The sequence below is a fragment of the Anopheles merus genome, chromosome X (genome assembly GCF_017562075.2).
Source record: "Anopheles merus strain MAF chromosome X, AmerM5.1, whole genome shotgun sequence".
Lineage (NCBI taxonomy): Eukaryota > Metazoa > Arthropoda > Insecta > Diptera > Culicidae > Anopheles > Anopheles merus.
In genome coordinates, this window is record NC_054081.1 from 8,621,826 (window position 1) to 8,643,063 (window position 21,238).

Below are 21,238 nucleotides of genomic sequence, written 5' to 3' on the forward strand. Positions count from 1 at the left end.
GTCAAAACACCAACAACAACATCACGACGAAATCAACTTGCAGAGGTATATGACTCAAGCAGTCGGAAACCTAAACAGAGCAGTATAGCTTGAATATACCTCTATAAAACATTCGTCTTTAGTGCATACCATATTACTTTCTGCTCCACAAAGACAGAGAAGGAGAAGAACCTGAAAAAGTGGCCCTTTTTCTACTGCAAGCTTCTTCTTCTTCTTTTTAACGTAAACGTCCTACGTGGACATGGTGGCCTATAGCTGGCTCTCGAAACTTTAATTCAATACCATTACGCAGCCGGATGTAGTCAAGTCCTTGCAACGAGGGGATGGTCCATTCTAGGCTTGAACCCATGACGGGCATATTATTGATGTAATCGTTCGAGTTAACGATTGTGCCACGGGACCGCTTCATTCTATTGCAAGCTAGGAAGCGAAAAAACTCAGCCCTCTCAATGGAACAACTGTGTTGTATCCGAGTTGTATCCATTCGGGTTTTGTAGGGAGTGTTGTTCACATGATTTCAGCCTCCAAGTGTCAAACTCCAAATCCTGTCCAAATAACAGAGACATGTATTGTTCGCTTTGCTAAATTTGTTGATTGTTTGAATTCAGCAAATAAGTTTGAAATGTATTTTCAAACAAGTTTGTTGCTATAAAACTCGAACGAACGTGATTGAAATTTCTCCCAACAAATTTTGGATTTTCCTATATCGGGTGTCCGTAAAGCTCCTCGTGCCCCTATCAACGGTTTCGTACGAACCCGGCGCGAAGCATGTTTCCTTTCCGCGTCGTGTGCAATGTAAACATGGTTTTCATCATTTCAAAAATTATCTTCTCGCTAGAACCGAAGCATCAGTAGTAACATAGCAGACCAAAAAAAAATCACCCCCCCCCCCCTACCCCTGAAGTACCAAGTAACAGGGGGTGTCAAGAATCCAGCTGGAAGCAGCACTAGAAATGCGAAATAAAAAGTGCACACACACATACACACGCGTGCAACAACTACTTCAAGGGAATGCCCACATTCAACCCTCCACAACCCCCCCCCCCCCGCCACCCCCTTTGCGAGAGCATACCTTGGGGATGTGCCTTTATGTGTGTGAGTTTTCGTGCATTTTGTTTCCCCCTGATCGTGTTTCGCACTTGATTTTGCGTGCGGCACCCCCCTCCCCCGCGGACCCCCACCCCCATTCACCCCATCGCTGCGCGCGTATTATTTGTTCGGTGCAAATCGGTCTGATGTCTAGTACGTTCGATAGGCGGATTTTAAACGAGGGGTGAGAGCAAGAGGGCAGGGGGTTTGGGGCACTGCTCCCCCCTCCACCCTGCTCGCTCGGTCGGATTGCACGCGGTGTGGCGTGGACGCATGTTAATCATTGTAGCGCAGCACGACCGGTGGTGGCGCGCGCGCACCCGTGCAACCTCCCTCTCGCCTCCTCCCCCCCCCCTCATAGAAAGAAGGCAAGAAACGCACTAGAAGCAGAAACGAAGCGAAACAACAACCCCCTCCCCCCCCCTCCCCTTTCCGAGGGGTGGCAACCAGGTGGGGATGATGGAGGTGGTTGAAAGGGGGTGAATCTCTCTCCAGCACCGAACGGTGCCGATGGTGACGCGACGCGGCCCGCTGGTTAGTACGCTTCGAGTGTTCAACGATATCGGCCACAGCAGCAACGCGGAGCGGACGACGACACACGCGGTGCCCCCGTTGTGTGTGTAGCCAAAGTGTACGCCAAGCGCAAACGCGCCGCAAACAGTCGAACGGCAGCAGCAACAGCAGCAGCACACACACACACGCGCGCGCGCAAGGAGTGTGTGTGTAGAGCGGCGATCGAGAGAAAGAGCGAGAGCAACCCGGTCATCTTGGCGAGCGCAGGCAGAGGCAGTGTGGTTTTGTGACCGAAACGACGCGCTTTTGCAAGGTAGCCACCGAATTGACCACCGAATATCGCGTCCCCAAGATCCAAGCACGGGGGGAGGGGGGTTTTGGGGAGGTGGGTGGGTAGAGCTGTCCCATCCCTGAGGATGATTGTGTGTAAACAAGGCGAATCTAAAGTGATCATGTGCGTCTCGGCTGCTGTTTCCTCAGTGTGACTGTTTGTGTGTGACTGTATCTGTGCATGTGTGTGTGTGAGTGGTGATGATGATGTGATCTGTAATCTTCCGCGGCGCACTTTCGGCGATCAACGCACAACCGCGGGTCGGGGACAGAAGGGAAGAGGAGAGACACGCCGTCCCAACAGATTGTTCTCGAGAAGGGGCACGTATACACACACACACACAAAGGGACAGGCGGGGACTGGCGGGGCGCGACCTCTTGCCCGCGCCTCAGAATTACGCACGATACACGCACGGTGCTCGCTAATATCGTGGCAACAAGGGAGGGAGGGGGATGTGTGTGTGTGTGTGTGGGGCACCGGTGTGACGTCAGACTTGCCTGACGGCCTGGCACCGAAACCGTTGGCCACCGATTTGCAAGTGTCAAAGGTTTTGGAGCACGCAAATCGTTGCTTGGAGAGTGGAAGGAGCGCGGGGACCTAAGCTTGGACAGTCAAGTATAGGGGGGATGATTTGCACTTTTCACTGATGACGATAGCCAACTCGCTATAACATCTTCAATGCATGAACCTCTCCATCCCTTCCCCCAATGGTCCGCATGGGAAGTTCTCCATGGTTCGAGATGTTGGAGGCGAAGGACCACGACGAAGTTGGCGTTGTGGTTGTGGAAGCCGCTTCTTGCGCCACATGTGGGGAACAGCAGTAATTTGAATTTCAGTGAAGAAGCGGCCGCCGCCACCATGCCAAGGGTGACGTTTCCGGATCCCCAAACATTGGGGGGAGAGGGGGCAGAGGCCCTCGTGACGTGAATCCATGGTGGAAACGACGAACCTTCCGCGGTTACCTAAAAGTACCCGAAGTTCTCGCTAGTCGCGCCCCGGCACAAGGCTAGCGAAACGGACTTCTCCCCTCCGCTCCAATTTCGGCACAACTTTCGGACTGTGTGTGTGTGTGTGTTTTGTGCTTTTTTTTTTGTGGTGCTCAGTGGAAAAGTCATTCAATTTTGGCAAAGGTCGAAATAATTTGTGAGACTCAGCAATGTCTCTGTCCCCGCGATAGAGCGATAGAGATCACAGCACATGGTGACTCCGCAGAGAGACTAACTCAAACGTGTTGCGCCGCTCTTGAAGCGCTCTAATCCGGCGAGGGGCTGCTCGAAAGAAAGAAGAAAAGAAAAACACAGAACACAAGCATAGGCCGAAAAGAAATGCTACACGTCGGCAATAATGGACGCGCGGGTCCCTCCACTCTCACTATCAACCGAGCCGCTCGTACGCAACCGACCGACCGAAAAAAGCATTGGTTTGCTGGCGTGGTTTGCCCGCGGCGGTTCTTCAACCGTGTTACGTGGAGGAAAGGTGGCACAAAAAGCAGGGGGAATACACACAAAACCAAAACCAAAAGAGAAAAAAAACCCCATTCAATCAAAATACAATTATGCTCCATCAACAACTACCATCCCGCTGCCCCAGGTCCCCGCTCTTGTGTGCAGAGTGTAGAGCAAGTCGCGATGGTTGAGCAAGCGATATTTGCAAGAGCAAGGCTGTGTGGTTGCTTCTCGGCCTTCTCTTCGAAACCCAAAACCTGCAAGTTGTTTTTTTATGTTTTGTGCACTGGTTTTGTTTGCTGCTAACGGGAGGGCAGAGAAATCGAATGTCTGGCACACACAAAATCGGTTCAGACAGGCTGGAAGTTCAAACACGCTGAAATTGAGGGATGGGGATGGAGTTCATCAAACTTGAACGCTTCGTGTAGTGCTCTGTAGAGGTGTCCCACAGGCATTGCAGGATGTGATATACCTGAGTTATGGATCTCCAAGGAGAGTTCTCTAGAAGCTCTAGAAGTGAAGATGTTGGGGAAATTGACTGGGGGATTATAAGAATGGATCCTTCTTTTTTTCCAAAATTCCTATCTCCATAGGTCTTCCGTTCTCTATGGCTTCTCGGCATGGAGTCCAGACGAATGTGCTTCTTGAAACTATTATAGCTCATTCCTCAAAGTCTCTGTTGCATTTCCGAAATTGAAGGACGGGGATGGAGTTCGTCAAACTTGAATGCTTCGTGTAGTGCTCTGTAGAGGTGTCCCGCAGGCATTGCATGTGGATAGCTGAGTTATGGATCTCCAAGGAGAGTACTCTAGAACCTCTAGAAGTGAAGATGTTGGGGTCTGAGAGATTATTAGAATGGATCCTTCTTTTTTCCAAAATCACTATCAACAAAAATCCTGCGTTCTCTGTGGTTTCTCAGCATGGAGTCTGTACGAATGTACTTCTTGGAACTATTATAGCTCATACCTTAATATCTCTGTTGCATCTCCGTACTAACGACATTCCGTATTTCCATGTTTTGTTTATTTGCCCTCTCCAAACAGCTGTCTGCTATCCCATCGTGTGCTTAGACGCGGACTAGGCGGGAACGAACTGTGCTAGGAACGACCCATTCAACAACAGCAAAAAAAAAAGCAAAACATGGACGCCCAGACAGAAACGGAAGTGCCCGCGGGAAGCGTGAGCGACGAGCCGTTCCTCGGCCCGCTTGACATCATCCTGCTCGTCAGTCTGCTGGCCGGCACTGCCTGGTATCTGCTCAAGGGCAAGAAAAAGGAAAGCCAAGCTAGTCAGTTCAAATCCTACTCGATCCAGTAAGTGTTCCACCGGGCGACATTGGTGGGGAATGAAAAAAAAGTGGACTTGTCTTATCTTGTCCCTATCCTCTCTTACCCTTACCCCACAGGCCGACGACGGTGAACACGATGACGATGGTGGAGAACTCGTTCATCAAGAAGCTACAGTCCTCGGGCCGCCGGCTGGTAGTGTTTTACGGTTCCCAAACAGGCACGGCAGAGGAATTTGCCGGTCGTCTGGCGAAGGAAGGAATCCGCTACCAAATGAAGGGCATGGTCGCCGACCCAGAGGAGTGCAATATGGTAGGGTGGTGTGCCTTGGCAGTAGCCAAAACCTCCTGCGCCCATTTTGGATGCTTTTTTAACCGCACCGTGCACTGTTTTTGTGTTTCTCTTAATCTCGCCTTTCTGCTACAGGAAGAGCTGCTGATGCTGAAGGACATCGACAAATCGTTGGCCGTGTTTTGCTTAGCGACGTACGGCGAGGGCGACCCGACGGACAACTGCATGGAGTTCTACGACTGGATTCAAAACAACGATCTAGATATGACCGGTTTGAATTACGCGGTAAGTGTTGGGGCCCGGTGCACGTTTGACCCTGTTACGGGTGATGCAAAAAAAAAAAAAAAAAATGGGGGAGCATCATATTCCCTGGCCTTGGAGATGCTGACGACGTGCGTCCAATGTCGATGATATGTTGGGAGGTTCATGCAGTTGATTTAACAATTTTCACATACTGGTTTAATTCTTTGGAGACTTTGGTTCCTGGGAACTCTTTCGTCACTGGCCTTGCTTATCGACTTTGTCATTTTTGAAAGTTGTATGCCTAAAACAATTTCTGAAGATATACCATCCTATTATGAGATGATTACTGTTTCTGTTCAATCAGAGATATTCCGTTTACTATTTACACCAATTCCAGCCGGTCAGTAGAGCCGGTCGGGTGGTACAATCATCAACTCGCAGGACTTTACAACAAGCCCGTCATGGGTTCAAGCCCCGGATGGACCGTGCCTCCATACTTCGGACTGACTATCTATCTGGCTATGCGTAATCAGTAAGTCACTAGAACCCAGCCAAGCCCACTAGTGGGTGGTACAGGCAGGCAAGCTTTGACCGACAACGATTGTTGTGACAAAGAAGAAGAAGAAGAAGAAGAAGAAGAATTTAAACTAATTTAAAAAATACAGTTATTTTTCGATACACGCTATGGTACGGGACCGACCACAATAGCGTATCTCGAGTTTTCGCTTATTGCGGAAAAATGGAAAAATAGTTTATAATACTGGTTCGAGGGTAAAAAAAATCGAAACAGGGTTTTTGAATTAAATATTTTTATTGTAAAACATGTATCTTTTGCACAAATTCGATGCAACATGCTTTTTGAAGATGATTGAAATTCAAAAAGAGCATAACATATTTCAAAATATTAAAATATTTTCAAAAAACACATCGAGCTGTCAAATTTAAAAGAAACGCGTACTGCGAATTGGCCGATATCGAGTATCGCGTACTGCGTATAATTGCTGTAGACATATTTTATTCTAAATTCAATTGTTTTTCTCTTGTTTTAGACTTTTTAAAATCCTTACATTAAAGAAATGATGTCTAATGTCAATGTTTAATATCAACGATGTTAAGTGCTTTTAAAATTATATTCTTCGCTATGATCTTGAATTATCAACGAACAACAAATCATATATTTGGGAAAAAACGATTTATAGATTTTTCTAGGCTCATCGAAGTCGGATCTGAGACAGCATATGAAATCAAGGATTTTTTTAGTTGACGCAGTTTCTGCAGTTTCTATTGTTGTTTCACGTTTCCATTGACGAAAAAAAAGAAGATAATTACGCATTTACAATTCGTCAATGCTGCTCCAGAATTGATGATCCAATTCTGCTCTGTCCTTCTCTCTCTTTCTCTCACTCTCTGTTTCTCTGTTTCTTTCCACCTTGCATCTATGTAACCCTTTTGGTCGGTTACGCACCGTCATCGTGTGTGTTGCGCAACAGTTTGAAACTGCTCGAATTCGGGCAGCTCCCCAGTTCGAGCTGCGGCGTTTGACAGCTTTTGCCCTTGCGGGATTGGTAGTGTCAGTGCGAAACGCGTGTTGTGTAGTTTTTTTTTGCTTCTCCTTTTTCCGCCAATCGGCCAGAGAGTGAGAGAAGAAAAACAGCCAGTCTATCAGCGGGGCCCGCAGCAGTTTGTTGTGTGTCAATCGCAGGGAAGATGCAATTGAACAGGACGTTAAGCTTGCTGCCAAAGTAAGAGCTGCCGCGGTGCCGGGGTGTGTAGTGTTTTGCTCGCTCGGAGGAGCTGAGGGGGCAAAGGTGGACTTTATACACAACCCCCCCTCCCTCCGCACGCGAGATGAGTGTGCTGGCGGGCGGTGCGCGACACAGCTGCTCGCGGCTAATCGCGCTCAACAGTATTCACCAGCAGTACCTTGCGCCGATCGTAGTGCAATGTTTGCCCCGCATACAGCAGCTGCTGCTGGACCACCGTGGCAAGTTTCGGAGGAAATATCTGCAGGTACTGTTGCTGGCACGGCTTGTGATTGTCCGTCTCGATGCAGGCGGCTGCGGTTGTTACGTAACGGCAGTGTACGGGGCGGAGCGGTGTTGAAGTTTGGGATGCTTTGGGCTGATCGTTTCATTAATGCTCTTGTTTTGGTTCTTTTCTTCTTCTTGTTATTGTAGGTGTTTGGCCTTGGCAACAAAACGTACGAGCACTACAACAAGGTCGGCATCTACGTGGACAAGCGTCTCGAGGAGCTCGGCGCGAACAGAGTGTTTGAGCTCGGTCTGGGTGACGATGATGCCAAGTAAGTGATCCTCTATTCGCTCCCCCCCCCCCCCCACCCCTTTTTTGCATGCTAACGGTCCGGTCCCGCTTGTCCCCGCTTCCACAGCATCGAGGACTACTTCATCACGTGGAAGGAAAAGTTTTGGCCCACGGTTTGCGACTACTTCGGCATCGAGAGCACGGGCGAGGATGTGCTGATGCGGCAGTACCGCCTGCTGGAGCAGCCGGACGTGAGCGCGGACCGCATCTACACCGGCGAGGTGGCCCGGCTCCATTCGCTCCAGACGCAGCGGCCCCCGTTCGACGCGAAGAACCCGTTCCTCGCCCCGATCAAGGTGAACCGGGAGCTGCACAAGGCGGGCGGCCGGTCCTGCATGCACGTCGAGTTCGACATCGAGGGCTCGAAGATGCGGTACGAGGCGGGCGACCATCTCGCGATGTACCCGGTGAACGATCGCGATCTGTCGAGCGGCTCGGCCGGCTGTGCAATGCCGAGCTCGATACGGTCTTCTCGCTCATCAACACCGACACGGACAGCAGCAAGAAGCATCCGTTCCCGTGCCCCACCACCTACCGGACCGCGCTGACGCACTATCTGGAGATAACGGCGCTGCCGCGCACCCACATCCTGAAGGAGCTGGCCGAGTACTGCGGCGAGGAGAAGGACAAGGAGTTCCTGCGCTTCATCTCGTCGACCGCGCCCGACGGCAAGGCGAAGTACCAGGAGTGGGTGCAGGACAGCTGCCGCAACATCGTGCACGTGCTCGAGGACATCCCGTCCTGCCATCCGCCGATCGATCACGTGTGCGAGCTGCTGCCCCGGCTGCAGCCCCGCTACTACTCGATCTCCTCCTCGTCCAAGCTGCACCCGACGACGGTGCACGTGACGGCGGTGCTGGTGAAGTACGAGACGAAGACGGGCCGGCTGAACAAGGGCGTCGCGACCACCTTCCTCGCGGAGAAGCACCCGAACGATGGGGAGCCGGCGCCGCGCGTACCAATCTTCATCCGCAAGAGCCAGTTCCGGTTGCCGCCCAAGCCGGAAACGCCCGTGATCATGGTGGGACCCGGCACCGGGCTGGCACCGTTCCGCGGCTTCATCCAGGAGCGGGACCACTGCAAGCAGGAGGGCAAGGAGATTGGCCAGACGACGCTGTACTTTGGCTGCCGCAAGCGCTCCGAGGACTACATCTACGAGGATGTACGTAAAACTCTGGGACATTGCGATTGGGTCCAAGGAGCAGCTTGAGTTGACTGTTGTTTTCTATCATTTCCGCAGGAACTGGAAGACTACTCCAAGCGCGGCATCATCAACCTTCGCGTTGCGTTCTCGCGCGACCAGGAGAAGAAGGTGTACGTGACGCATCTGCTCGAGCAGGACTCGGACCTCATATGGAGCGTGATCGGCGAGAACAAGGGACACTTTTACATCTGCGGGTAAGTTGCTCGGCGGAATTAAAGAGATTGGATCCTCCTTTGTTCACCGATCGGTCGTTTTTTTCTCTCTCTCCCTCTCTCCTTACAGTGATGCGAAAAATATGGCCACCGATGTGCGAAACATTCTGCTGAAGGTCATCCGCTCGAAGGGTGGGCTCAGCGAAACCGAGGCCCAGCAGTACATCAAAAAGATGGAAGCCCAAAAACGATACTCGGCGGACGTGTGGAGCTAATCGCTGCGCTCCTCGCCTCCCCCTCGATCGTCAGCATCATCATCACCCTTAGCAACAACACCACCACCGCCTGCCGCCCGCTCTGCCAGTGTGCCAACAATCGGCAACATCCGCTTTTTTGGTTTTGTTTTTAAGTCTTCATGTGCGTGCGTGTGTGTGTGTCTTTTTGGTTTCGTTCTTTGCTGCAGCCAGCATACCAAACTGTGTGGAAAAGCATGCAGTTTCTCCTTACCCGGCACGTGTCGTGTAGGGAGGAAGGCACACAGAGAGAAGCCTTTTCCTTCAAATGCGCATCGAGTTCATTAGAATCGTGTAATTGTAAAACGACTTAACACGCCGATACCACAACACGCACACACGTCGTTGGATTAGTTTCAATTGTTTTCGTTCTTTCTTCCCTTTAAGTTTGCCCTATCTCTGTGTGGCTATCTTTCAAATTAAACGATCGGGGTAAGGTGCTTGGGTTGTGGGAGATGGATTACTCTACATGGGGTGTGCCGTTGTTTCGCGCGTGCGTGCGTGTGTGTGTATGTAGGAGGGTGCTTAGAGAGAAAGACACCGAGCAGCGGGCACCACCGCACTATTTCGGTCGCGCTGTGCAGGCTCGGTATTTTATACCCGAAGCACAGAGGGAAAAGGGTTAGTGAAATCGTTTGCAAACTCTCGACAACACAGAGAGGCCGAATAGAAAGAAAGAGAGAGAGGCAGTGTGTATCTGTCTAACTAGTTAGTTAGGTTGCTTGTGAAGGACGGGGAGGGAAAAATAGAAACAAATGTTTTTTTTTAATCATTATTATATATTCATATACAACACACACACACAGGACACACACACTACAAACTGCATCCGTACTCGCGCATCCGAACGCGCAGAACGCGGATCGGGACGGGTCGGATATGAAACGGAACAAAACTGATTCGGGATTTTCCCCGAGGCAATCATAGATGGACGGGGGAAAAAGGGCCAACCGTTGTTCTTATAGCGAAAATGCAATATAATAAATAAAAAAAAAAACAATAAAAAAAGATTAATATGAAAAATGTGCCCTTCACTGCCTTTCTGCCTTTCTGGCTGGTTTTAAGACTTTTGCACAGTCAAAATAAAGCTTGGCTATTTCGCCTTTTTACAGTGGCGGGCATAAGAAACTGTCCACTGCGTACAATTTTACATTTGATCCAGTTTTTCGTGTTGAAAAGAAGTTATCGTACTGCTTTATCTTTTTTTTAACATTATTTGTTACATGCTTATGCATGAGCAGTACCAAAGCATGATAAGAATGAAAAGTTTGCTCCAAAACAAAAAAAACTAAATTAGACAAAATTATTGGTCACAAAATAAATAAATTAATCACTATAAGGAAATATTTTTTTCAAAACCAAAATAATATAAATTTTATAATTTAGAAGCATCCTTCTGGCTTTTCGGACTAGTTGCAGGCTTTTTGGCACATTTTTCTTTTAGTTGTTTTAAAAGGTTTATTCAATTCTGCATCCAGTTCTTCACTGATTTTATCCAGAGATTACTTCGTCACAGTGATTTTGCCCAAATATGGATTAATTATTTTTTTCTGAAAGCAATCTTCTCTTTTTTGCCATCGTTCGGTACTGTACATTCATAAAGTAGCAAATAATGTAAAAAATAACTTCAGCATTAGCTATAACATGAACATTAACTTAGTTTTTTGCATAAAAAGGAACAAATGCAACATCTTGCAATCTGCACTTTATTGTGTGCGGTCACTGTACTTAATTTTCTGCTTTAGTTCATTTCATTTAATCGTTTCATCATTTGCTTCGACAGTCTAAAGTACATAAAACCATTCTAATCCTTCCAAGAAGACATCAAAAACGTGTCCTGTATTACAATTGTAGCTAGAGCAAAGCCGACAGCTCTGCGCGTTTTGTATGGTGTTGGGTAAATCTGATTCAGATTTGAGGGATTTATGAATTTCAAATGATTCATTTTCATCGACAGATTCACGAATCTCTAGCGATTCATACATCTTCAAGATTCATAGAGCATGAGCATCTCATTGTTCTCGATCTGATTTCACTTCTGAAACTTCTTCTTTCGATTCAAGATCTGCTTCTCATTCCGGAGCTTATTTAATTTCTGGAGACAATCCTGGTTCGGTTACTGGAGCAAATGTTTTTCGAATTGAATTTTGAATTTCGAGCAAATTGCGATCGCCTGATCGAATCCGCAGCCGATTCTGGAGTCAACTCCGGACTTTGGAATCGGAATCGGAATCGATTTCAGCATCAGAATCGGTTCTAGAATTGATTCCGAATACAGAATCGGAATCGGGTAGATCCGATTCCAAGCTCCCACCACTACAACAAACTGACAGCCATTTGTTTTGATCGTGTGCTAACTCGTTCGAGCCGTTTGCAAACAACGTAGAAACGGTAAAAACGACATTTTCAAATTTGTATACCAGTCCTATACCAGAATGGGTACAAAACGTCAAAACAAATGTGTGCGCCCGCTGCAATGTGAACACTCGCATGTCAAGCCAGCCCGCTGACAGCTCACGTGTTGTTGTTGAACCAACACAGAGGAAGAGAAAAAGAGTAAAACAAACTCAAAAGCAAACCCGCGTGGTACGAAACGCCCGTCGAGTGCTTCGTGCCGTCCACCCACTGGCAACAACTGTCTAACCAAGTCAAACAAGCTCGCTGCTCACCACACCGGCCCGGATCGGAAATAGGTTAGTAGTTCCATCCCCCGAAACAGCCAGACGATGGCAGCGGTGGAGCAGCAGGACGCGAGCGCGCGGTACTTTGCCCGGCCGAAGAAGATACCGCTCCCGACCAACTACCGGAACGCGAGCAAGTACGTCCGGCTGGCGATCGAGGAGCAGCGCAACGTGCAGGAGCTGCTCGACCAGGACCGGCACTTCCGGGTGGGCCGCACAATGGTCGGCCGGGCGCTGAGCAACTGGCCCAAAATCGAGGCCGTCTATGCGAGCCTCGACCTGGCGGCGAAGGAGCCGAAGCTGAACCCGTGGCTGGCGAAGGTGCTGATCAGCGAGCTGCTGTTCGGGAGCGGCCGGCTGGTCGGCAACTCGCTGCCGGTCGAGTGCGTGCAGCAGTACGAGCAGCAGCTGCACGGCGCCCTGCAGGAGCTGCTGGAGAAGATGCCTGCCGCGGGCCACGTCAAAGGTACGCACCGGTTTGCCAGCTTCCCCCGTGGGTTAAGGTTTTCGTTTCGCTTTTCTCTCTCTCTCTTTCTTCCCGTCTCTCGCGCAGCGTTAGGATGGGCCGGCGAAAGAAAAGCGCCAATGCGTCCGACGGTGAAACGGCTAACACGGTAGCGAAGGCGGCGGCGACAGTGGCCCCGGCCGCCACCGGCAGCAGCGGGCGGGAGGAGGCGGAGGTGGACCCGTACACGATACCGCTGCATTCGCGCCAGGCCGCGTTCGCCATCCTGTGGCTGCTCGTCTACAGCTTCGCCATGTTCACGCTCCCGTTCGGTGCGTTCTACGGCACCCGGCACGTGCTGGCGGACCGGTTTCAGATCGAGGGCTTCCCGAACACGTGCGGCTCGGTGCTGGCCGCGGTCGTGACGGTCAACGTCATCATCATGCTGTACGCGTTCCGCGGCTTCCGCGAGGTAGAGGAGGAGGACCGGGAGCGGTCGAAGCAGAAGGCGAAATAAGCTCACCCATTCCAGCCGTCCGTCCGTCCGCTTTTACCACGTGCACCGACGACCAGTATTATAGGGGAAAATGAACAACTGCTTCCCTTCCGTCGTCGCCGCCGCCATCGCCTACCCACCACCCCGTTAATGGCGCTTTGCGACCGCTCTCGCCGGATTCACATTCCTGTCCCACACACACCCAAACATCAACAATGTACGGGAAATTTGTTGCAACAAATGTTGTGTTGGTTTTTTTTTCTTTTTTTTTTTTGGTTTCCTCCTCCGGACCCGTCAATACTGAGAATGTGTTTTCCGCTTTTTTTCTTTTTCTTCTCCCCCGCGGCAACACAGAGCCACGGTTCGTGCGCATCAACACGAACGTGCTGGACCTGGAGGGCGCGAAGCGCCTGCTGGCCGAGGAGCAGTGGATGCTGGTGGAGGAGCGCTTCGCCGACTACGCTGCGTTTATCGAGCGCGTCAAAACGCTCGCCGACGCGGAGTACATGGAGGACTTTCACTTTCCCGATCTGCTGGTGTTCCCGAACAGCGCCAAATCGTTCTGGTCGCGGGCCACGCACCTGCACGACCAGTTCCTGCTGCAGAACAAGGTACGTACGGAGAGAGAGAGAGAGAGAGAGTGTGTAACCGGTTCTCATTCCCACGCTTCCTGCACATCAAAACAGGCCTGTCTGCTGCCGACCTACCTGCTCAAGCCGAGCAAAAAGTCCGTCGTGCTGGACATGTGCGCGGCGCCCGGGCTGAAGACGACGCATCTCGCCTGCCTGATGAAGAACCGGGGCCGCATCTACGCGGTGGAGCGCAACGAGAATCGATACCAGACGCTGTGCCAGTACGCCAAGGCGTTCGGCGTGATCAAGACGATCCACAGCGACTGTCTCGACCTGACCGACGACCAGGTGCCGGGCGTCGAGTTCGTCCTGGTCGATCCGAGCTGCTCCGGGTCGGGCATGCTGCAGCGCCAGATCGTGCCGGAACCGGTCGACCAGGAGCGGCTGTTCAAGCTCGCCGGCCTGCAGTACAAGCTGGTGTCGCACGCGATGAACGCGTTCCCGGGCGTGCGCCGCATCGTCTACTCCACCTGCTCGCTGCACGAGGAGGAGAACGAGCGGGTGGTGCAGGGCGTGCTGCGGCACAACGGCCACTTCCGGCTGCTGGACGCGCGCAAGGAGCTCGGCAAGCCGTGGCCGAACGTCGGCTCGCCCGACTACCCGGACGTCGGCGAGCGCTGCCTGTACGCGAAGACGGTCGACGATCTGACGATCGGCATGTTCGTCGCCGTGTTCGAACGGTGCCCGGAGGGGGTGCAGAACGAGGTGTATCTCGCGCACGAGAAGCAGAAGGAAAGCTACGAGCGGATGCACTGGTACAGCGACAAGGCGAAAAAGGCGCTCGCCGAGGCAAAGGCCAAACACCAGCGCACGTACTGGGCAAGTGAGCGGGGGGATGGAGAACCTAACTGGCGTGCAGAGGCGAATGCAGGGGTGGTGGCGGTGCAGCATAACGCTGCCAAAACATCCACAACGAAATTGAAGGTTCCAGAGCGGAGCGTGCAGGAGGAAGGAGTACAGGAGGCGAATGGGCTGGAAAATGTACAAGCAGAGATGAATGGTGAAAGCAAGACAAAGAAAAAACGGACAAAGAAAGAGAAGGAAGAGGAGGAAAATGGGCAGGAAAATGTAGAAGCGGAGGTGAATGATGAAAGCAAGACGAAGAAGAAACGGATAAAGAAAGAGAAGGTAGAGGAGGAAAATGGGCTGGAAAATGTAGAAGTAGAGGTGTATGGTGAAACGAAGACGAAGAAGAAAATGATAAAGAAAGAGAAGGAAGAGAAGGCGAACGAGCAGGAAGATGTTGAAGTAGTGGTGGAAGTTGAAGGCAAAGTGGAGAAAAAACGGATAAAGAAAGAGAAGGTAGAGGAGGAAAATGGGCTGGAAAATGTAGAAGCAGAGGTGAATTGTGGAACCAAGACGAAGAAAAAACGGACAAAGAAAGAGAAGGAAGAGAAAACTAACGAGCAGGAAGATGTTGAAGTAGCGGTGGAAGTTGAAGGCAAAGTGGAGAAAAAACGGATAAAGAAAGAGAAGGTAAAGGAGGACAATGGCCAGCCTGACGGGGAGATAGCAGAATACCATGTGCAGCGAAATGTTGAACTGGACGTTGAAATTAAATCAGAGAAAAAGCGAAAGAAGAAAGAGAAGCTTCAGGAACAGGATGGGCAGCATGAGGTAGAGGAACTAGTAGAGCAGGAGGCGAAAGAAGAACTCACAGAAGCAGCAACAGCAAAAAAGCACAAAAAGAGCAAGAAAAGGAATACTACCGAAGGAGAGGAGCCAACGGTGCCGCAGGAAGGTACGGAGACGACGGAAAAGGTTAAATCCAAGAAGCGGAAGAAGGTAGAGCAGTGAGTGAAGTCAATTCATCCAATGAGTTGACAATTGTTTCGTACAGGACTCTCTCACTCTATCTTCATTTCTATCTTATGTTCACAGTGAAGGAACTTTTGCGAAACCAATCGGCTTTTGGTTTTTCTATACAAATAAAACACGTTTGCCAACACGTTTCGACTCTTCTAAGTCTGCTAAGGGCTTTCTAGTGGTAGAATATGGTTAAACTTTTTGTTTTTTTTTTCTACTCCGAAGACTCCAAGGTTAACTGGAGCATCGAGAACGGATCCGGTAGAATAAAAGACTATCATTCTCTCATAAGGCATCACACTAACAGCGACTTCTAGCAACAGCGGATTGAAACATATTCAGGGATACTACGATGTTATGTTATCGTAGCCAATTTTGATAAAGATGGCACACTAGTATCACGTGTACATATATTTCTGAATCCAATAGGCTAGCGAAATTTGGTAAAACTCCGGAGTAGACTCCGATCCGACTTCAGCATTATTTGAAGCCGTCTTCGGAGTTGGAGTGGTCTGGCGTCAAAGTCGCCCGAAATCGGAGTTGGCTGGAGTCGTCCGGGGTCGGAGTCATCCAGAGTCGGGTTCATCTGGAATTGGAGTCATTCGGAGTCATCTGGAGACGACCCTTAGTCGTCCAGAGTCGGAGTCATCCAGAGTCGGGGCCATCTGGAATTGGAGTCATTCGGAGTCATCCTGAGTAGGGATTGTCTGGAGCCATTCGGAGATATCCGGAGTAGGAGTCGTCCGAAGTCGGAGTCATCATGGGTCATTCAGCGATATCCGGAGTAGGAGTAGTCCAGAGTTGGAGACATCATGGGGTCATCTAGAGTGGGAGTAGTCCAGAGTCGGAATCGACTGGAGTCGCAGTCAGCCAAAGTGGGAATCATCTGGAGTCGTCCGGAGTCATTCAGAGTCGGTGTTGTCTAGAGTCGGAGCTGTCTGGAGGCGGATTCATTCGGAGTCGGAGTCAGCTGGAGTCGTAGATGTCTGGAATCGGAGTCGACTGAAGTAGGCGGGAGTCGGCGGTAAACGCCATTTCAAGAAACGTCGGCCTGTTTACGAGACACACGTGCTAAGCGAAAAACAAAAAAAAAAACTGAACCAAATGAAATGCTGGCTCCGGCCTGACACTGCCAGACTTCCGGCAACTCCAGTCTCTGGACGAATTCTGATTTTTTTAGAATTCCTACCAAGCTGCAGAGGAATTGGGAATATCCTAATACGATGCTTGTTGCCACCACCAAAGGGTTGTCTATCTCTTTCAACACTACCGATGAGCATCCCTTGGAAGATGTTGCCATCCACGATCCACGATATCTTGTAAGCGTACTAAACCAGCACTTGGACTTCAAACTCGTTTTGAGTCCTCCCATGAGATATTATCCAGATTAGACAGTATACTCTATACAACAAGTGCTCATGCTTCCATTCGATCGACCGGGTTGAGTGGACATCCATGTGACTGCAAATTGGAACACATCCAGACGCATGACGTAACCCAGCCGAGCTGCAACGGCAGATGATCAAACAAGTCTAGACCATTCCACCTGGAAGTGGAGGTGTGTGTGTGTATAATTCTACCGCCCTGCCAATCAGCACCATGTCGGACGGTCGATACAATCTAGCCACCGGACCGTGGGCCCGGGGCTGATGCTATCCGCGGTACTTCCGGCAACTCTCGGCGCTCACCCACCATCATGCGAGTACCCGCAAACGCGGGCAGTCACATTCGACACGTTCGCCAATGGAGTACCCATCGGTCGGTTTGCTGTCAGCGCTGCTGCTGCTAACAGCACCACTCCCCGGCGCCAGCATCGTCACCCCGTACCATCCCGTGCCGGAATGTGCCGCCGATGCACCGTTTATTGTGCCCAACTTTAAGGTACCTTCCGTTCGGTTCTAGTGCATTTCTCACCCTTCTTATGCCTCTCACACTCTTCGCCAGGCAAACTGGTTCAAGGCGGTCGAGTACTGCCACTATCTCGGCCGGTCGCTGGTAACGGTCGCGACGGAGCAACGCCAGCAGACCCTCGACCAGCTGCTGGACGATGGGGCGCACCAGCCGCGCGATCAGTCCTTCTGGTGCGGGGCGAACGATCTGGCCGACGCCGGCAGCTTCCACTGGCATCTGACCGGCCGCCCGGTCGCCCTCGGCTGGAGCAACTGGGCGGACGAGCGGCACCGGCGCGAACCGGCCGACGCGGAGGACGCGTACAAGGTGCGGTGCGTGTCGCTGGCCCGCTCGGCCGACGTCGTCGAGGAGCTGCAGCAGCAGCAGCAGGAGGGCGAGGGTGGAGCAGCAGCAGCACCACCGCCACCCTTCTCGTGGATCTGGACGGTGGCCAACTGCTGGAGGGAGCTGTACTTCATCTGCGAGCGTACCGGCGTGTCGAGCTGCCGGTAGTCTGCTCCCCTCTTTCCTGCCCCACCGAACAGATTGGCCCACTTCTGGATTATTGCCCAACTACGGTCCCTTCCCACAGCCCGCTTGCAGTGCTAATAATCTTAATGAATTCATCTAATTAATATACGGACGGTGAGGCGAGGAGGGTCTATTTGTGTGTTTTCCACTGTGCGAGTGGTCGGTGGGAGGGAGAGAGAGAGAAGGAGAGAGGAATTGTCGCTGATTGCCGCATCGCACGCAATCGACTAGTTTGCCATTTCTGCCAAACACCCTCCCCTTCGCTCCTACTATTGCTCTCTACTGCGGGACGACATACCTTTTGCATGCACACACACACACGCACAGAAAAAAACCCAAAAAAAAAGCCAAAAATGTAAGGAGCAGCGCGTGCGTTCTCTTCCTTGCGGGCCCCACACCCCATCCAAGCATGGCCGCATCTAGGTCAAACACCCACTGATGAGGGGAGGGTGGATGGGGGGAGGGGGGGCAGGTGGTACGTGGTCATCCTAAACTAGTGCGACCTGCTTAAGCATTCGGGGTCTCGCACTCACCCGGGGCTGACCTCGGGCGCGTATCGCTCCTAACCCCCCACCCCCCTCCCGCCGTAAGATAGTCGCGCAGCGCATTGCGTCCTGTCTGTGTGTATGTGTGTGTGCTCGTTCTTGACCTCCACCGCCAAAAACAAGCCGCGCACAAACCTTTAATGGGCCGCGGGCCGAGCCGGCGGACGGTTGTGTTCTTTCCTCCGAACTGTTGCGCCTGTGGTTCTGCCGTTGCCAGTGTATCTCTGTGTGTGTGTGTGTGTCTGTGGTGCCCACAGTGTGGCGTAAGTGGGTGGCGGGGGAGCGACGGATGATCCCGCTATGATCTACTACCACGACAGCAGCTCTTCGAGCGGGGACGAGGCGCGGGTGGCGCGGCGCCAGGTGGTGCGGTCCCGCCACCGCACACCGGACGCTGGCGTGCGGGTGCGGGAGCAGAGCGGCGGCCGGTCCGTGATCGAGATGCGGAAGCCGCCGGGCGATCCGGTCCATCTGAAGGTGCAGCTGCTGACGGCCGCCGATCGCCAGGTGGAGGTAGCGGTAAGTAAACGAACTTGGGGGGGGGAGGGAAGGGGGGGGTGGGGAAACAGTTTGGGAACAAGCGGCACCCGATTGGGTGCAAAAACGGCCTGAGCGGGAGCGAGATAGCGAAAGACACGACGACGGACAGGCGCACGGATGCGCGCACTTCCTGTTGGTTCGTCTTCCGGTTCGGTTCCGGGGGGGTTTTCCCTAATATCCGAACAAACAAACAAAACAAAAAAAAAGCGCAAGGGGAAGAACCGAGCTATCTGTCTGCTTTGAACCGCCCACTTTTTTCGAGTTCGCTCGCTATAATGCATAGGTCGCTTAACGCTCCATTAGGAAGGGGAGCTGATCGGTCTAATGGGAAGCGCGCTGTCGCTTTTGGGAATCAAGCGGGGGGAGGCCAGGACCGTAGTTCGATTCTGCTTCTGGCGGAGACATTAAGAAGTGGGACATTAAGAAGAACAATTAGACGAAAAAGAGATTATTCTACTCCAACACAAAGAATTCTTCTCCAACACAAGAATAAATACCGAAAATATATGTCTCTTATGAACACCTTTTTCTCGAGCACAACAATGTTAAAGGTGCTTTAGAAATATTGTTGTTCCACTGTTGTAGAAGTATAAACATTTAAGTGAACCACACAGAGCCAACTGAAATACTGATAAACACCTAATCTGAACTTTTTTTCAATCGTAACTAAACCATCGAAGTCCCTAAGTGGATCCGTTTGCTTCGTGGAGTTTATGTCCTTTTTCCTTCACTTACAGAGTTTCCCATGATTTGTTGGTTGGCTCCCATATTTTTTTGGTGCGTTCTCACGATTTTTTGGCAGATTTCCAGATTTTTTTGGTTCAATTGTATTGATATCCAATCGGACGATACCAATAAATAATGAGAATGAACCAAAAATCTGTGGAAAACGATGAATAAATCGTGAGAAGCGCCCAAAAAATCATGGGAACTGACCAATAAATCGTGGAAAACCCCGTATTTAATAATTTGAATCTATTTGTCATCAATTTCTATTGATAACTTGAATAATCAATCAATGATTATTAAATAAGTAAAAAATCAATTACAATAACGGTCCAAACAATTCACAAATGCATCGAAATGAATATCCAAGAACTTAACTCGGGTTATGTAGACGACGTCCATTGATATTGGAGATTAATGCTCTCTGGAGCGCATCCACGCCTTCAATGCAACTTCGGCCATTTTTAGTCCAATTCTGACTTCGGCAAAATCGGAACCACTATTTCCGGAGTTATCCGGTGTCATCCCAAATCGGTGTCGTCCAGAGTTATCTGGAGTCGTCCGTACCGGAGTTGGCGTCTTCTGGAGTCGTCCGGTGTCAGACAAAAACGGTCAGTGCAAAGTGTTTGTGGTCAGGTATTTCTAGATTCAGATGGTATCCTTCAATATCCTTCAATATCTTGACTTCGGAAGTGTCCTGATGACTCCAGACGATTCCGGCTTCGAATGACTCCAGACGTCTCCGGATGACTCCAGACGTCTCCAGACGACTTTGGATGACTCTAGACGACTCTTGACAAACTCCGATTCCGAATTCGGACGACTCCGAACTACTCCGAATATCTTCGGACGACTCTGGATGACTCCATCTCCGATAATGCTGGTCGGAACTGCCTTACGGAGTCGGTTCCGACAAATTTTCGGAGTCGGATCGGTCCAAAAAGCTCAAAATACATCGAGGAGTTACAGCTGTAAGCATTAAGGAATTGCAAACACGCCTTCCTCATGTGCTGTGAGTGTCACCAACTGTGGGTGTTAGAAACTGCCGCTCTAACTCGGAAAAATTGAACAAAATGAATTTCTTAGGTTGGCACTACAGGTGCACCAAAAAATTAGTGTACTTTTATTCTTTCTATTGCTTATTCACTTTTGGATATTTTCTTGTTATTGCACTGTTTACGTGGTTTCCTTGCCTTTTATCTCTTTTCGCGCGCAAAAAACATCGCCTTGGCTGACAGTCCGTTGGAACCTTATAACAGTTTCCAACAGTGGGTATTAGCGAATGATTACTAGTAGTTGCTGCTAAATGCTCTAAGTTGGCTCTAAGGCATCCATTTTCGTCTGTAACGTCATTTTTGTCTGTAAGATAACAAGCTAGAAAACCAAATAGAAAGCAAAGCAACATGCAACGACAACACGCATTCAATTTTGCGAATATTTTGAGTTTTGATACAGTTTGCAATCCATTGGCCACTAAGTCAAAAACTGTCAAAATCATAGTGAATCTGGACATCTTGAAGGCTTCAAAAGAGTCACAATACTTTTGTTACATATTGTAAATACACTCTATTAGTTTTTTTATCATTACTTGGGAAAACCATCGCTCTTGAGGTAGAAATAAATTGAAACACACGCTGCAGCGACACCAAGCAGTTTTGCTGCCACAACTTTCGCTTTGATAATGTCACCCGAAGAAAGCCAAATTGAAATCGTAAATCCTGCCTCACCCAATTATGGTTGACTGCTTGTTATAATTATTAGCAAAATGGAGGTACAA

The 21,238-nt window shown here is 50.4% G+C and overlaps 4 protein-coding genes across 5 annotated transcripts; all 4 read left to right on the forward strand.

Annotated features, from left to right (window-relative positions):
* The first annotated feature begins 1,615 nt into the window (after window positions 1–1,615).
* LOC121588435 (NADPH--cytochrome P450 reductase) lies at window positions 1,616–10,192 on the forward strand. The gene is given in 9 exon segments (XM_041906375.1): window positions 1,616–1,915; window positions 4,422–4,691; window positions 4,784–4,976; window positions 5,091–5,240; window positions 7,376–7,500; window positions 7,588–7,940; window positions 7,943–8,682; window positions 8,761–8,918; window positions 9,007–10,192. Coding segments are annotated over 8 exon segments (2,037 nt in total). The 5' UTR covers window positions 1,616–1,915; window positions 4,422–4,518; the 3' UTR covers window positions 9,152–10,192.
* A 1,581-nt stretch (window positions 10,193–11,773) lies between these two features.
* Window positions 11,774–13,008, forward strand: LOC121593467. The gene is made up of 2 exons (XM_041915805.1): window positions 11,774–11,862; window positions 12,404–13,008. Exon 2 carries the CDS (start codon window positions 12,411–12,413, stop codon window positions 12,810–12,812), a length of 402 nt encoding a protein of 133 aa, XP_041771739.1. The 5' UTR covers window positions 11,774–11,862; window positions 12,404–12,410; the 3' UTR covers window positions 12,813–13,008.
* Window positions 11,862–15,371, forward strand: LOC121593449 (28S rRNA (cytosine-C(5))-methyltransferase). 2 transcript variants are annotated; one of them, XM_041915795.1, is made up of 4 exons: window positions 11,862–12,316; window positions 13,146–13,402; window positions 13,478–14,725; window positions 14,900–15,371. In XM_041915795.1, exons 1-4 carry the CDS (start codon window positions 11,896–11,898, stop codon window positions 15,218–15,220), a joined length of 2,247 nt encoding a protein of 748 aa, XP_041771729.1. In that variant the 5' UTR covers window positions 11,862–11,895; the 3' UTR covers window positions 15,221–15,371. The 2 variants fall into 2 exon arrangements, with proteins under 2 accessions (XP_041771729.1, XP_041771721.1); XM_041915787.1 differs by having other exon boundaries at window positions 13,478–15,371.
* Window positions 15,372–16,969: 1,598 nt separating this feature from the next.
* Window positions 16,970–17,758, forward strand: LOC121596404. Its single transcript, XM_041921312.1, has 2 exons — window positions 16,970–17,110; window positions 17,174–17,758. Exons 1-2 carry the CDS (start codon window positions 16,973–16,975, stop codon window positions 17,630–17,632), a joined length of 597 nt encoding a protein of 198 aa, XP_041777246.1. The 5' UTR covers window positions 16,970–16,972; the 3' UTR covers window positions 17,633–17,758.
* The last annotated feature ends 3,480 nt before the right edge of the window (window positions 17,759–21,238 follow it).

Excerpts from the sequence above, each read along its gene's own strand:
- LOC121593449 (XM_041915787.1), top strand. The coding sequence starts at position 11,896 with ATGGCAGCGGTGGAGCAGCAGGACGCGAGCGCGCGGTACTTTGCCCGG. Across the intron at positions 12,317-13,145 it reads TGCCGCGGGCCACGTCAAAG|AGCCACGGTTCGTGCGCATC; the intron begins GTACGCACCGGT and ends GCGGCAACACAG. Across the intron at positions 13,403-13,477 it reads AGTTCCTGCTGCAGAACAAG|GCCTGTCTGCTGCCGACCTA; the intron begins GTACGTACGGAG and ends ACATCAAAACAG.
- LOC121593467 (XM_041915805.1), top strand. The coding sequence starts at position 12,411 with ATGGGCCGGCGAAAGAAAAGCGCCAATGCGTCCGACGGTGAAACGGCT.
- LOC121596404 (XM_041921312.1), top strand. The coding sequence starts at position 16,973 with ATGGAGTACCCATCGGTCGGTTTGCTGTCAGCGCTGCTGCTGCTAACA. Across the intron at positions 17,111-17,173 it reads TTATTGTGCCCAACTTTAAG|GCAAACTGGTTCAAGGCGGT; the intron begins GTACCTTCCGTT and ends ACTCTTCGCCAG.